Source organism: Gracilinanus agilis, chromosome 1 (genome assembly GCF_016433145.1).
Source record: "Gracilinanus agilis isolate LMUSP501 chromosome 1, AgileGrace, whole genome shotgun sequence".
Lineage (NCBI taxonomy): Eukaryota > Metazoa > Chordata > Mammalia > Didelphimorphia > Didelphidae > Gracilinanus > Gracilinanus agilis.
Window position 1 is genome coordinate 559,197,622 of NC_058130.1, and position 16,321 is coordinate 559,213,942.

Sequence of the window (16,321 nt, forward strand, 5' to 3'; positions counted from 1 at the left end):
TCATCCCACAATGTTTCAGTTACTGTGTACATATAATATTCTCCTGGTTCTGCTTATTTTACTCTACATCAGTTCATGTAGGTCTTTCCCATTCTTAAAGAAATCATCTGGTTCTTCATTCTGTATAGGACAATAGTATTCCATCAGAGAAGGTAAGAATTTTTAAAAAGGAGAGACATGCTGCACTCATGAAATCATAGGTCCAGAAAAGCAAGCAAAAAAGGTAAATTCTTGATAATAATACAGGGACTTTTACCTATCTGGTGCCAATATCATTTTATAAACTTGCATATAGTAGGAGGTCAGTAAAATTGTTAGTGGTCATAATGAATCTGAAGCATAGGTCACTCTGTACACTTCAGGAGGAAACCTTCAAGAACACAACTCTTTTGGTTTGGTCCCCTAAAAACCAAGCACCCAAAGCCAAAACAATGAAGGAAGCTAAAATGCAGAACGAGTTATGTGACTTTAACTTCCTTACCAGTATGATGAAGCTACCTCAGCCTGCCTCACACAACTGTTGTCAGCTATGGGTTACTGAAAGGATCAAGAGTTTGAATTTGAAGTTGCAAATCAATTGCCCATTCCCAATTTCTCCGGACCCACCTTGGATAAGAGATTAATTCAGTCTTTGCTTTCCATATTTATAGCATTAATCTAAAACAAAACAAAACAAAAACAAAAACACAACGGTCTTAGCACATGTTCTTCTATTCTCAAGTGGGGTTTGATCTCCTAGTGATGCTGTCATAGTTAATTATGTCTAGAGCACCTTGAACTTCCTGTCCTAAGGAGGGCTAGGTGTCAATAGTCATTACAGCCTGGGAATGGATATGGAACGTGTGTTGTTTCCAAGGTTAGTTCGTTGTTTGCTGAGGGATGTAAGAGGATCTAAGGACAGATGATTAATTAGTACAAATACTGCAACAAGTACTAACTGGAAGAAGCGATTGTGACCTGAACCTAAAAATAGACTCACGTTCCCCTCTGTCACGGAGCAGACGCTCTGAGGCCCAAGAAGAAAGGGGAGTCAACCAAGTGAAAACTAGTCTTTCGCTGGGACGTGCACAAATTTGCCCTCAAAAGGAGCCCCTCGTTATTTACGTTTTGTTTTTGTATTTCCAGAGACACAGAACCAACGCTCAATAGATGCTTTTAAAATGAATTAATAAATTGATCTATCAGAAAGTCCGCTTCTAAGGGACAAGTTTGCTGGAGGCTGAAGAACCAGGGTTCGCGCTTTCTCCTCCCCCGCTCCCCGCACCGTTACCTTCTCCCAGTCCCGGGTGTCCTCAGCACTGCAGGGTCAGAGACGGGGCGGGCCGCGGCGGGGAGTGGCCAGAACTGGGGTGGGGGCGTGGGGCAGGGGCGTGGACTGACGGCCGAGTGTTAAGAAAGGGTGACTGGGGCTGGATGAGGCTTGCGGTCAGTTGCGCCACCCACCCACTCTGCCCTGAAGCTCCGCAACAAAGGTCACCGAGCTATGGACACTGCCAGGGACTATGCCGGAGTCCTGATGAGGTTTGTTCTCAGGGCGTCCCCACGACTACGAGGGGACCCCCCGGTTCGCTCCTGCTTCAGCCAGGGTTTGCCCCATCCTTTTGTCCTCGGCGGGCTCCGCGCTCTCTGCGACCAGTCCCTGGCAGTAGCCTTGCCGGCCATGCCCCATCCGTGTCCTGCCTGCAGCTCCCTGACCAAGTAGGAGCAGAGCCAGGGCAAAGCTGCTTTGGCTGCTTGCCTGGTTCCCTCCCCTTCTCGCCCCCAGAACGCTGAGAGCCCAGGGGCTTTGACTCCTGCCCTGCTAGGCGTTACTTGCCCATTGTTGTACTGCTAGGAGGCCACCCTTCCATCTTTAGCTGCTTTGCCCTCAAGGTCTAAGGCTGACTCAGGCTCCAGGTGTGCCTGGTCGGGAAGGGTGGCCATACTTCACCCACCTGCTGGTGCTGCTGCTGCTTCTCGAAGGATTCCACAGAACAGCTCAGGGGCTTTCTTGCGGGTCGCTGTGGCGCCGTCAGTCTGTGCACGGTGGGTGGAGAGTACCCCATTAGGGGCTGCTCTAAAGATCTAGGGATGTGGGGATTTCGAAGTTTCAGGGGAAAGCAAATGAGGAAAGGGAAACACATTTTCCATCCTAGCCTGGTAGAGGTGCCAGGTGCCAGGAATTTAATGGGATTGCAGACATTAGGCGGTCCTGGCATTGGGAGTATCTGAGAAGCTGCTCCCTAGAGGATTGTATTTGTATGAGAAAAGCTCGAGATTTTTTTAGAGATTTACGTTACCTATTAAGGAGAAGCCGCCACAGTGTCTCATCCACTGGGAGAATGACAGGCTAAGTTGCCCTTCTGAGGCTCCCTAGAACCAGGAAGATACCTCTCAAGGCTACTTGTTTGAAAATCACTGCTAGTTCGAACCCTACTGGTCCTTGGTGTTGAACGTCTCAAGGGGATGTTTTGGTTTACTTTTTCTCGTGAAAATTTTGTCAAGTGGGAAAAAAACATGTGAACACAGAATCTTAAGAGTTGGACTGGGTCTCCGAAACCAGTAGGAGCTTTGTTCCACAGATATTTGGTTTTAGAAGTAATGTAGCGCTTAAGAGACCATAGGATTTAGATCTGGAAGGGAATTTTGGCAGTTATCTAGTCCAACCCTCTCATTTTATAGATGAAGAAATGGGGGTCCTGAAAAGTTAATTCTACAATCCAACATCCCACCCTTCTACAGCATCTGTGCTAGATGGGCATCCAGCTTTTGCATTCTGATTCTACAGTGACATGTCTGAATTCTCTGGTCTCTCTCTTCTAGCTAATTCTAGCTGGTTAGTGTAAAAGCCACTAGTGTTCCCATCACTATTGCTTTTGAGTCTATCACCCCTGGAGAAGTTGCCATTAATCTATTTTCTTGAATGGTTTCATTGATCATATCTTATCTATGACTGCTTTGTAAAAGGAAATTTGTTTTATTATATTATTGATTGTGTTCACATGTAATCCTTTAGATAAATAACTGCAAATATAATTTTTAGAAAGAGACCCAGTTATTAAACTGCATAAGGGATAGCAATTATATAGTCTATTATAATTATGACATATAATTATACATATATCCGTTATCATAGAATATTGGCCATAGTATTGAAGGAACATAGAGTTTGGTGTATTAGAACATTAGAGCACAATTAAAGATATTGGAGACATGTTTGAGGAATAAAACTTTAGGTCTGATGGTTATCTAGGGAATCTGAAACTGCTGCAGAAGGAGCTGGGTTCGTTGGGAATGGTGAGTATACAGCTGGTCTGATGAGATCATATGAAAACAACCTTGGCGTGCCCAGGTATTGTTTGATCCTTTGAAGATTTATGCCTATCAGAGGCTTCACAGAGTATTATGGCCAAGAAAGATTACTTGGAGCTAAGTAGTATGATAGTTCTGGAAGATTAATTACATTTTCTTATCTTAACCTTGTCCTGGAACTTATGACTTCATATCAAATGTTCCAAACCCTTGTTACCAAATGCTATACTTAGCATGCTATGTACCCTCTGCCTTGTGCCTCTGACTTATGCTAATTAACTGTCAAAAACCTATAGAACACACTGTTGAACATCTAAAGGGGGTCTTTGCCATAGGCTGAGCATGGGAGGCCTCCATCTTTAATTTACCATGATTAATAGTTTGGATCTTTAGCCCAGGATTATGCCCAGAGATTTCTTTATTTCTTATATGTGGAGGTAATGTCTTTAAAAGGTCTTCTTCCCATCTAAGAAAACCACTAATGAGCTATCAGAATCTAGATTTAAAGAGTAGAGTGTCTCTGAAGTTGTCTTTTTTCTGATTTTTAGCCTCCTTTTTCTCTCCAATCCCTCTGAAATTGCTCTAAATGCATTTTTAGTTACTTATCTGTGCCCATTTCACTCCTTTCCAATAAAGTATTGGTTCCATGAAGGCAAGGACTGTTTTTTTGTTGTTTTTTTTTACTTTGTAGCCCCATTGACAAGCTCTGTGCTTTTTTATCCAATTTATAAATGCCTATTGAATTCATTTACCTCAAGAAGCAATGAGTTTCCATTACTGAATAATGTTCAGCAGAAAGTAGATGAAGATTTGAAGGATTGTAAGGGATATTACAAATGGCATCATTGAACTAAAACTACCTCTGAAGTAGGTCAGTTGAGGATAGTAGAATATATCTTGGACTGGGGGGTGGGGCAGCTGGGTAGCTCAGCGGATTGAGAGTCAGGCCTAGAGATAGGAGGTTCTAGGTTCAAATTTGGCCTCAGACACTTCCCAGCTGTGTGACTCTGGGCAAGTCACTTGACCCCATTGCCCACCCTTACCACTCTTCCACCTAGGAAAGCCAATACACAGAAGTTAAGGGTTAAAAAAAATATATATATATATATATATCTTAGACTGGGAATTTAGCAAATCATGATTTTGTCAAATCCGCCAGAAGCTGCCACTCATCAAGCAGCAGGTCATGTCATGATTAATAGTTTTTATGAAAACTAAACAAGAGGTCATGACTAACATAGTCTCAAGTATAATCAGGTAACCTTCTTCAAGACCTTGAGTAATTATGCCTTCCTCATAAAATCTCTACCACCACCCACCTTTTATCTCTTTCCTACCAGGATTTCCCCCCACTTCCCTATCCCTTGACTACTTTGATACAGCCACAGGTTTGCTGGAGGCTCACTTACTCATCTGTCGTAAGGGCAGAGACCAAACAGGTTCATTTTGTTGTCATCGGTCCATTGTGTCCAACTCTTCATGAGCCTATTTGGTGTTTTCTTGGCAGAGTTAATAGAATGGTTTGCTACTTCCTTCTCCAGCTCATTTTACAGTTAAGGAACTAAGACAGGAAGGGTTTAGTGACTTGCCCAGGGTCACACAGCTAATAAGTAAGTGTCTAAGACCAGATTTGAACTTCCTGACTGCAGGCTAGTGCCTAATTCATTTCACCCCCTAGCTGCCCCTATATGAAAGATGCTACTAAAGTAGAAATGTTCCTAATTCTGTGATAACTACAAGTAAACATACTATTGCTGGTGAATCTGAGTCTAGAAATTACTAGTTCCCACATCAGTAGTCAATAAACACTCATTATGCATCTACTATATGTCAGGCACTGTACTAAATGTTTGAGATGCAAATACATACAAATATAGTAAAACAGCTCCTGCCCTCAAAGAGCTTACAATCTAATGGGGGAGGAGGCTAACAAAAGAAAATAGAAAAAGAGGGAGGGAGAAGATAACTTTGCTTGGGAGCATGGGAGAAAAATCAAAGAAGTCCAAAATGAGTGCAGCTCTAAGGGGAATGAGCAGATAGATGTCTGTCCTGGTCTCCTTCCTTAAATAAAGGTTAAGAATTCAAATCTCCAACATACAATTAGAGGAGCAGAGGGTACTGATGAGAAAGGGGTACCAGGACTGATTGAATCTTGCATGAGATTAGCTATAAGAACTCAAGAGATACAGTGCTTTATTCATGGTATTGCTCTAATAATAATAATTTATATAATTAATAAATAAAATAATAATAATAAAAGTTCTTCTCTCTTTGTTAAAGCTTATACTTTTTACTAGCAAATAAAAGGTTTATAAACTGCATATCTAGTACTCCAGAGGCAATATGGCATAGTGGCCTTGCAAATCACCAATGATAAGCCTAAGAAGCTGTTTAAGAAACTCAGAGGTTCTATCTGGTGCTGGCTAAGAAATAGAAAGATAAATCAGTGGAACAGGACAGACATACAACAAACAATAGTAAAAGATTATAGTAACCTTGTATTTAACAAAAACATAGCAACAAGCTTGGGGGATAAAAAAAAATCACTATTTGGTAAAAATTGCTTGGACAACTAGAAAGTAGTTGGGCAGAAACTAGGTATAGACCAATATCTTACACCATTCAGTAAGATAAGATCAAAATGGTTGCATAATTTAGACATAAAAGGTGATATCATAAATAAATTAGAAGAATAGGGAATATATTACCTATAAAATTTATGGATAGGGGAGGAATTTATGAGTCAACAAGAAATAGAGAGTATTGTGAGATGTAAAATGGATAGTATTGAGTACATCAAATTGAAAAGATTTTGTACAAATAAAACAAATATTGTCAAGATTAGAAGGAAAGCAGAAAATCACAGGGAGGAAATTTCATAGACAGCCTCTCCAATAGAAGTCTAATATCTAAAATATGTAGAAAAGTTTCTCAAATTTATAAGAATAAGAACTGTCTCCTTTTGATAAATGATCAAAGGATAGAAATAGACAGTTTTCAGATGAAGAAATCAGAGTTATATATAAGTTTATGAGAAAGTGCTTTAAATCATTACTGATTAGGGAAATGTAAGCCAAAACAATTCTGAGATATCATTTCACACTCACCAGACTGGCTAAAATGACAGATGTTGGAGCCGATGTGGAAATATGGGAATGCTAATAAATGGTTGGTGGAGCTGTAAAACGATCCAGTCATTTTGGAGAGCAATTTCAATTTAAGTGTTATAAAACTGTGTGTATATACCCTTAGATCCAGCAATATCACTGCTGAGTCTCTTTCTCAAGGACATGGAAGAAAAAGGAAAAGAATCTATATGTTCCAAAATATTTATAGCAGCTCTCTCTTGAAATTTTCAAGACTTACATATTCTTGCTGAGTTTGGTACACTCTAAAGAATGAGTTAATACCTGTTTACTAGCTATGATTATCTGAAAGTTCTCCTCTACCCTCCCCAATCTGAATCTGGAAGCAAACAATTTCCTGATGACTTCTTAGAAGAGGAGACAAAGCATTTCATTCTTATAGACAGAAATGACAAAAAGCTAAAGATCAATTATAGATAACTGCAATGGGAGGTTTAATTTGAATGTGTTTAATATGGTGCCTTTATTGACTATTAACTGTCAGCACTTGGAATTTTAGTCATTTACCTTAAAATTTTACTTACTAAGGAATTCAGCATTTTAATTTTTACATAAATGTATATATCCTATAGCAGTATATTTTATTCATGCATATGTATTTTATGTATATAGGTTTACATATACTATGAAATATATTTTATATTTATGTTTAATTTACATAGATGAATTCAGCCATTTTTTATTTATATTGACATTTATAACCATTAATACTTATGTTAAAGTTAATCATCTGAATTCATTTCATAGGATCACATGGTCCCAGATTTAGAGCTGGAAGAGAACTTGGAAGATCATCTATTCTGCACTGCAATTTGTAATTTTGAAGTCAGCTAGGCTCTTCCCTTGCCTTCATCCTCCTAATCCAATTAGTTGCTAAGGTTTATTGAACCTACCCTCTATAATTTCTATCATATCTGTCCCCTTCCTTCTATTCACAGGGTCAACATTTTCATGCCCTTTCTCTCCTGGACTATTGTAATAACTTAAACTTATTGGCCTTCCAGTCTCTAGTCTTGACCTTCTCCAATCCATCCTAGAACCCTGTTCCAAAACCTCCCTATTGCCTCTAGGGTAAATCAACCAATGAACAAACATTAGGCACCTAATGTGTGCCAAATACTAGCTGTGTGTGGTCAGGGATACAAAGACAAAAAAAGAACTAGTCCCTGCCTTGAGGAGCTTAACAGGGGAAACTCTGTAGACACCTAAGTATACACAAAATGCATACAGAGCTAACACAAGGTAATTTAATTGGGGGAGGTACTAGTGCCTGCGGGTTAGGAGTCAGGAAAAGCCTCTTGTAGGAGGTGGTGACTGGGCAGGACATGGAAGGAAGTTAAGGATTCTAAGAGCCAGAGGTGAGGAGAGGATACGTTCCAGGTGTGAGGGAAAAGCTTGTGCCAAGCCACAGACGTGGGAGACGGAACAGCGAAGCAGGCCAGTTTGGCAGGATCATAGATTATGGAAAGTGCAGTAATCTGTAATAGATCTGGAAAGATGGGCTGAAGCCAGGCTGTACAGGGCTGCAAATGCCAAATCAAACAGTTTGTATTCGATCCTTATGGCAAAAAAAGGAGCCACTGGAGTTTATTCAGAGGGATATGACCACGAGGCAAATAATGTCATTTTGGCAGCTTCTTGGGGGTGGGGTGGAGAGAAGAGACAAGGTAGAGTAACCAATAATGAAGCTATTACAGTCAGAGGCAATCAGACCCTGAGCCTGAGTGGTGAAAGAGGGAGAGAGAATTGGTCAAACTTGGCAACTGATTTGGATATGTGAGGTGAAGGCAATGAGTACTGATAACTTTAATGACTGGGAAGATGGTAATTCCCTTGTCAGAAATGGGAAAATTCAGAAGAAAAGCAGGTTTCAGAGGAAAGACAATGAATTAGTTATGTTTGGGATATGTTGAGTTTGGGATATCTATTTCCAATTTGTTTTCAGTTCAAAATGTACAATAAGCAGTTGATGACTCAGGACTGGAGCTGAGAAGCTAGAGGCCTGGGCTCAATGTAGAAATCTTGTTGGGGGACGTGGAATTGAATTTGTGGAAGCTGATAAGTTTATCAAAAGAATGTAGCCTGAGAAGAGAGCTAGTCCCAGAGGAAAAAAAAAGCTTTGGGATATGCCTACAAATAGAGGCAAGATATGAATGATAATCCAACAGTTTCATTTAAAACAGAGTGACTAGACAAGTAGAAGGGGGACCAAGAGAAAACTATGTCACAGAAATCCAGAAAGAAGACAGTATGTGATGTTTTACATGATAATACATGTATAACCCAGATCACATCACCTGTCAAAACTGAGAGAGGGAAAGGAGGGGAGGAGGAAGTAAGTTCAATCATATAACTTAGGAAAACGTGTGTGGAAATTTGTTATTATGTGTAATTGGTAAATTTTTTAAAAAGAGAGTATATGCAGAAGGAAATGTCAAGTGCTACAGAGTTTAAGAAGGATGAGTACTAAGAAAAAGACATAAAATAGGTAACTATTTATTCTGGCATTTAAAAGGCTTTCCATTGCCTGGCTCCAGTTTCTTTCCAGTCATATTTCATATTGCTTGATTACATTTACTACAGTGTTCCTGACTGGGAACTTGAATGAATAGCCACTTTTAGAATTTGACTCTAGTTCTTGCCTCAATGAAACCATCCCCTGGGCCTGGAATCATGCCTCTTTATGTCCTCTGAAATTCTATCAAAGATTATCTTTCTATGTCCTCCTTACTCCTATTCCTTCTCTGTCTGTCTGTCTCTCTTCCTCATTCCCTATTTTGGGGGAGCTCACAATTTTCAAAATTGCTTATAATTTATTTAATTATCTCTGTACTTACTGTATCTCCCTTGTCCACTAGAAGAATGTAAGCTTCCTAAGAACAGGCAGCTTATATTCTCATCTAAATGCCGCATCTTTCCCAATATCTCCAGAGTGCCTTCTCTAAAGCAATGGTTTAATAAATGTCTATTGGACTAACCTATAATATATGATAAGTCAACTGGGAAAGATACAAGAAGATAGTCTCAAGGAGCTAACATTTCAATGGGAGGATAAACTAGATAACTATAACACATTATATTTTATGGTAAATGCATTAGATAGGTAATAATCTTCTTGCTATGTGTGATCTGGGATAGAGCAGGCAACTGCTGGCAGGAAGGAAGAAGCCTTAATGGAGAAAAACTAACAAGTAGGATTTCAGCAGGCAAATGGGGCATCTCAGATACGGGGGAACAGTTTGATCAAGAGCACAGTAGTAGAAGAGCCTAGAACTTTTTCAGGAAAGAAAGTATTTTCATTTGGCTAGAAAGCAGAAGGTTTGAAGGGGAGTCAGGAAAGAACACTGAAAAGGGAGGGCACTGCCAAATTGTGGCACAACATGATTGCCAGGCTAAAGAGTTTGAACTTTACTCTGGAGGCAATAGGGAAACATTTAAGTTTTTTTTAAATTCTTTCCTTATGTCTTAATATCAATTCTCAGATAGAAGATCAACAAAGGCTAGGCAATCAGAGTTGAGTGACTTGCCCAGGATCATTCAGCTAGGAAGTGTTGGAATCCAGATCCTCTCCACTGTGTTACCTATCTGACCAAGAACTTGGAATTTTTAAGGAATTGAACAATTTGGCCAGACCTAGAAATAAAGATCAATTAATCAAGGAGTTGGATAAAGAATGGCCTAGAGGCGAGAGGGGGAGAATAATGCCTATTTTAGGCTGTTTTTATATTCTAGGTAGGGAATAAATAGTATCTTAACTAGAATGGTTGCAATGAGTCTAGAAAAGAGGGGTCAGACAAGAGAGGGTTAGAGAATGGAGCTGCAATTCCATTTTTATAGAGAACTTCCTCCACTTTCACGAGTTGGCACCTTTTCAACTTCTAGCAGTGATGGCAAATCTTTGAGAGATCTAGTACCCAAACTGTAACCCTTATGCCACATGTGAGCCCACTACCCAACCCCCCAGTCTTACCACAGACAGAGGAGGGAGGAAGCTCTCCCATTTGGCTGCTGGGCAGAGGGGTGGGTGATGTGAGAATGTCCACAGGCAACTCATGCCATAGGTTTGCCAAACTGGTTCTAGACTTAAGGAGTTGCCTAGAGCATAGAGATTGATTTGGCTATAGGCACAAAGAAAAGATAGGTCAAATGTGAGAAAAACATTTTTATTAGAAATAATGAGAGAGCTCAGCATAAATAGAGACAGAATGAGTTCAGAAAAACTCTGAAAGAGTGTGAACTGATGCAAAGTGAAGTGAGCAGAACCAGGAGAACAATGTATACAGTAACAGAAATATTGTAAGATGATCAACTGTAAAGGATTAAACTCTTATCAGTAAAGCAATGTTCCAAGGTAACTCAAGAAATTCATGATGAAAAATACTATCCACAGTCACAGAAAGAACTGTCTGAGTCTGATTACAGATCAAAGAATTCCATTTTTCACTTTATTTCCTTCATGAGTTTTTTCTTATATGTGCAATATGTGTCTTTTGAGGCATATGGAAATATGTATTGCATGACAGCAATAGTATAAACTATATCAGACTATTGACCGCCCTTGAGGAGAGAGGGAGAAAGAGAATCTGGATCACAAAATATCAGATAATTTTTAAAAATTGTTTCTACATGTAATTGAAAAAAATTTTAAGTTCAATTTAAATTAAAGAAATAATGAGAGCTCTCATTTATATATCTCCTTAAGATTTATGTATTGCTTTCTTACCAACCCTGTAAAGTTAAAAACATCATCTCCATTTTTTAAATTAGAAAATTAAAGACCAAAGAAGAAAATAGGTATCCACTGTCACACAACTGTTAAGTACCAAAGCTGGAACTTCTGCTCCAACTTATTATACCATGATTCTTCTGGGTAGAGGAGATGATGGAGAAAGAAAAATAAAAGTTCAGAGCTGGAGGAAAGAAAAAAAAAGAGGCAGCTTTAGAAGGAAACAAATATTGATTAAACACCCACTGTGTGCCAGGTACTGGGTTTAATGCTTTACAACTATTATGCCATTTGATCCCTCATAACAACCATAGAAGAGAGGTGCTGTCATTACCTTATTTTACTCTGGAGAAGTTGTAGGCAAAGGTTGAGTGACTTGCCCAAGATAACCCAGCTAGCTGAAGCTGATTTTGAACTCGGGTCTTTCTAATTCCAGGCTCAGTACCCTATATACTATGCCACCTAGCTGCCTCAAAGTATGAAGATGTTGACACATTAGAAACATTAATACAAGAGTATTTAGATTACCTGCAAGTAGCCCCACCACCATCACTGGTTCAACTCAAAAAGCTGCTTAGCAAGGAAGCAATTATAATGTAAATGATAGTAATATCAGGTTCTTAGGTAAGGTATAATTACTTCAAGGGATATTGAAATTTTCCTCCACAAAAAGTCTAGTTAGAATGTGAATATGTTTACATTTGACTATATATTGGTCTATCCAGGGTAATCATTATTTGGGAATAGAAGACAAGAAATATTTTCTTACCTCTGACAAGGAAAAGAAAGTCATAAGCACAGAAACTAGACTAGGTTAAAGGTATAACATTGAAGCAGGTAGAAAGAACTTTGGTTTATTCCATGGGACCTGGAGCAAGTCATTTAATCACTTAGAAAACTCAGTTCCATCATTGGTAAAATGCCAATATTGGACTAGATAGCCTCCAAGGACCCTTTTGGCCCTAAATCTATGATTCTATGATTTTTATATACATTCAGATTATCATTAAAACAATCCTGAAAGGACTGGGATTACATTATTTTTTCACACATAGACTCAATAAGTTTCTTGATTATCTTTCTGAAATTAGTAGGTCATTATTCTCACTATTTGAAGATAGATAAAACAAAAATAGTAATATGATTAACATTTAGTTCTTGAACTTTCACCTTTATTAAGCAAAATCACTTCATGTTCTCACAGTTACACAATTCTGATGTCACACACCACTGAATTGAATACAACAAAGAAGGTGTTGTATCCAGCAGTGTACACTCTGATTTTTGTCCAAGATGGCATTTGAGTGGACAAAATGAGTTATTCATTTATGTGATCTTTCATTTAGAATGATGACCTTGGTTCACTAAGTCATAATGTTTGGAACTCAACTACAGGTTTAGGGAAACTGTAGAAGGTATCAGTAAACATGGCTACCAGAAGATTAAAAAAAACCACACACACATTTTGCACTGGATATCCAGGGACCCTTAGAGATTAGTCATCTCTCTGGTTAGCCAGGAAAGTAACAGAGTATATAATGCCTTCAGAGTTTCATTAGCTGGTTTGCTACTTGAGGTCAGGGTCTATGTCTTTGTATTCTTGAAAACACCTAGCACTATGCCTTGTACTCAAGTTCTAGACAATTTAGACTCTTCTTAACTCTTCATTGTTCTTACACAATGTCTCTCCTCCCACATATTGCATGCAATTCAGTTCTATTGGCCTGCTTGCTGTTCTCTATATGCAACTTCCATCTCCTTTCTAATAATCTCCTTTTCACTGGCTGTCCCACAAGGCACTTCTTCTTTGTCTCTGACTCTCAGAATCCCTGGTTTCCTTCAGGTGTCAGCTCAAGCACCACCTTCTTTATAAACCCTTTCCTGATTCTACTCTCTCCCCAGTCTCCACTGCAGCTACTGGTGACCTCATACCCCAAACTACCCTATGTTCATTTTGTATATATTATCTTTATACTTACTTACACATGTACAAGCTATCTGCCCTTTAAAAAGTAAACTCTGAGATCAAGGACTGTTTTCCTTTTGTCAATGTATTTCCAGTGTTTAGCAGTGCCTGGTACCTAATAGTTCTTGTTCAGTCATTTTTCGGTTGTATCTGACTCTTCCTGATCCCATTTGGGGTTTTCTTGGCAAAGATCCTAGAGTGCTTTGTCATTTCCTTTTGCAACTCATTTTACAGAGGGGGAAACTGAGACAAACAGGGTTAAGTGACTTGCCCAGAGTCACACAGCTAGAATGTATCTAAGACAAGTTTCGAACTTAGGAAGAAGAGTCTTCCTGACTCCAGGCCTAGCACTCTGCCTTGCTAACACCTAGTAGTAGGTGCTTAATAAATGCTTTTTTTGATCAATTGACTGTAGATACTCAAATATTTGGGTAACAAATTAAAGAAGCATGGTGTTAGAAAGCTGACTACTATCTCCTTAAATTCAGTTTGGGCAACCCAGCTCCTCTACAGGTAGCCTTCTGATCCCACATGGTACCTGAGCCTGAGAAAGATTTGTGCTGGCACTTTATCTAATCATGGTCAATTCGAATATCTGATGGATGTGAAACTGGGATTCTTCCTACCTGTTCAATATTTCACTAGTGACCTACCTCAGTTTCTATCTTTGTGACTTTCTTTTCTTTGTCAGAGGTAAGAACATTTTTTGTCCTTGTTCCCAAATAATTGTTACCCTGGATAAACAAAAACATAGTGTTAAGCAAGTGGAAACTAGATTTGTTGAGCATGTGCTAAAGACCATCGTTTCCAAAGGAATTAACTCTAATGTTCTCAAAAATATAAACCCTGATCACTTCAGGCAAGAAAGAGTAAAATTACGTCTTTGGAGATCAAGGTGGTGTGTGTATGTGTATGTATTATTTTGTCTACATGTATAGACAATGCAGGTGATTGATGAACTCATTTTTTGCCTTTTGAAAGAATATTTGAAATATTAAAAGAATGTTTTAAAATAATAGGCTTAGTAACTATTGCTGCACAAACATTCTAAACAAAATATAGTCAAGATAAAAATGAAGAAGGGAACAGGCTGTTCTGAGGAATCTAAGTAGAATAACAGATCAGGTTTCTCAGAACTCCACTGGAAATCTGGAAACCAGTGTGAAAAAGTCAGTTCTCAGCACTGAGAAACTGTCATAAGGCCAACCCATTGTAATTACTCCTAGGAGAAGAACTGAGTTCCTCCTCCAATTTAGCAACTTAGAATTCTGTGTAAAATGAGGCAGTAGATTATGAACAACAAAAGCATGCTTACACAGATTGGCGGAAATTGAAAAATTTTAACAAGGATAGCCACCTGGTGCCATTTTTTTTAAGGAGGCTAGAACCTCACTAGGATAGAGGCTAACCCTTTTTTTGTGGCATGGGCCCCTTCGATTGTCTGGGGAAGCCTAGAAACTTCTCAGAAAATGTTTGTTTTTTAAACTATACCTATGTTTAAATGAGCTTTCCTAGTCAAGAGAATACTTGAATTCTTTCAGATGAGTAAAAAAGGGTTAGGTGGCTTGCTGAGGGTCATACACCTTGTAAGTATCTGAGGCCAGATTTGAAATCAGGGAAAAGGAGTCTTCCTGAATCCAAGTCTGGCACATTGTGCCACCTAGTTATCCTATGCAGAAAAAAAGGAAGTGTCAAAGATATCTAAAGAAATACCTTTACCATACACTTTCTTCTGTAGTTTTTCTACCCTAATTTAATATGGGTGATAGATATTCTATGTCACGTTATTTTGAAGGATACTCAAACTTGTTAATCAGATTGTTTCGGGAAACAGTCACAGGATATTAGAGCTAGAAGGGTCCTTACAATTAACATAAGCTGGGGGCAGCTGGGTAGCTCAGTGGATTGAGAGTCAGGCCTAGAGATGAGAGGTCCTAGGTTCAAATCCGGCCTCAGACACTTCCCAGCTGTGTGACCCTGGGCAAGTCACTTGACCCTCATTGCCCACCCTTACCACTCTTCCACCTATGAGCCAATAACACAGAAGTTAAGGGTTAAAACAACAACAACAACAACAAACCAATTAACATAAGCTGAGTTTCTATGAACAATGGTAAACTCAGTCCCTGGATAGACAGAATGCTCTCTATGAAATAGGATGGTAAGATGCTAAATCATGACACACAGATGGCAAGTCCAAGAGGCTTAGTGATTATTGTAGGTTTAAGGTGGCGGGAGGTCTTCATGGAGTTAATCCAGATTAATCATTCTGAGTGTCCAATATTATAGACAAATAGATGATGAGAATATCTTCTTGATTTAGTGATTCAGACCAGTTTGAAACAATTTGAAGGATCCTTTTTAAGATCATGTTAACAAGACCATGTCATGATTTCTGGACAACATTGTACAGTCATTTTTTTAAAAAAAGAAATAAATATTTGTTCCCAGTGTCTTAGGCACAAAAATTTGCTTTAAGTTTTTCCTGTGGGATTAAAAGACTCTGGAATGATCCTGAACAATGATCAACTGTGAAAGACTTAGCTTCTCTCAGCAATACAATGACCCTGGACATGAAGGACTTATGACAAAGAATGCTATCCACCTCCAGAGAAAAATCTGTGGGAGTCAGATGCAGATCAAAGCATATTATTTTCCACATTAGCTTATTTATGGTTTTATTTGGGGGTTTGGGTTTTATATAAGTATTCTCTTACAACAGTGACCAATATGGAAGTATGTTTTGTATAATAAAACGAGTATAACCCAGATCAAATTGCTTACCATCTCCAGGAAAGGGGTGGGAAGGGAGGAAAGGAGACAATTTAAATCTTACAATTTGGAAAATGTATGTTGAAAATTGTTATTGTGTGTAATTGGGAAAATAAAATATCTTTGAACAAAGGGGGGAAAACTTTGGAATGGGGTCTGTTGTAAAAGTAAGATTTAGATCTTTTCTTTTTTTGTCTCTGCTTCCTAGAATCCTGAGTCTCCTTAGGTCTTTAAGGTCCCACTTCCTACACAAAGCCTCTCCTGAGCATCCAATGTAGTTTTTCTAATATGATATGATATGATATAATATAATATAATACATTGTAATATAACATATTGTAATACAATGAATAATAATAAACACAATAACATAATGTAATAAATTAATAATAATAATAAAATAAAATCCAATAAAATTAT

General features: G+C 38.7%; 1 protein-coding gene across 1 annotated transcript in view; it reads left to right on the plus strand.

The window, feature by feature from the left end:
- The first annotated feature begins 1,483 nt into the window (after window positions 1-1,483).
- The window catches only part of CIDEA (cell death inducing DFFA like effector a), a 25,956-nt gene continuing 11,118 nt past the window's right edge, over window positions 1,484-16,321 (plus strand). The window contains 3 exon segments of the mRNA XM_044683195.1: window positions 1,484-1,698; window positions 1,873-2,025; window positions 10,745-10,775. Of these exon segments, the coding sequence (XP_044539130.1) occupies window positions 1,484-1,698; window positions 1,873-2,025; window positions 10,745-10,775 (399 nt within the window).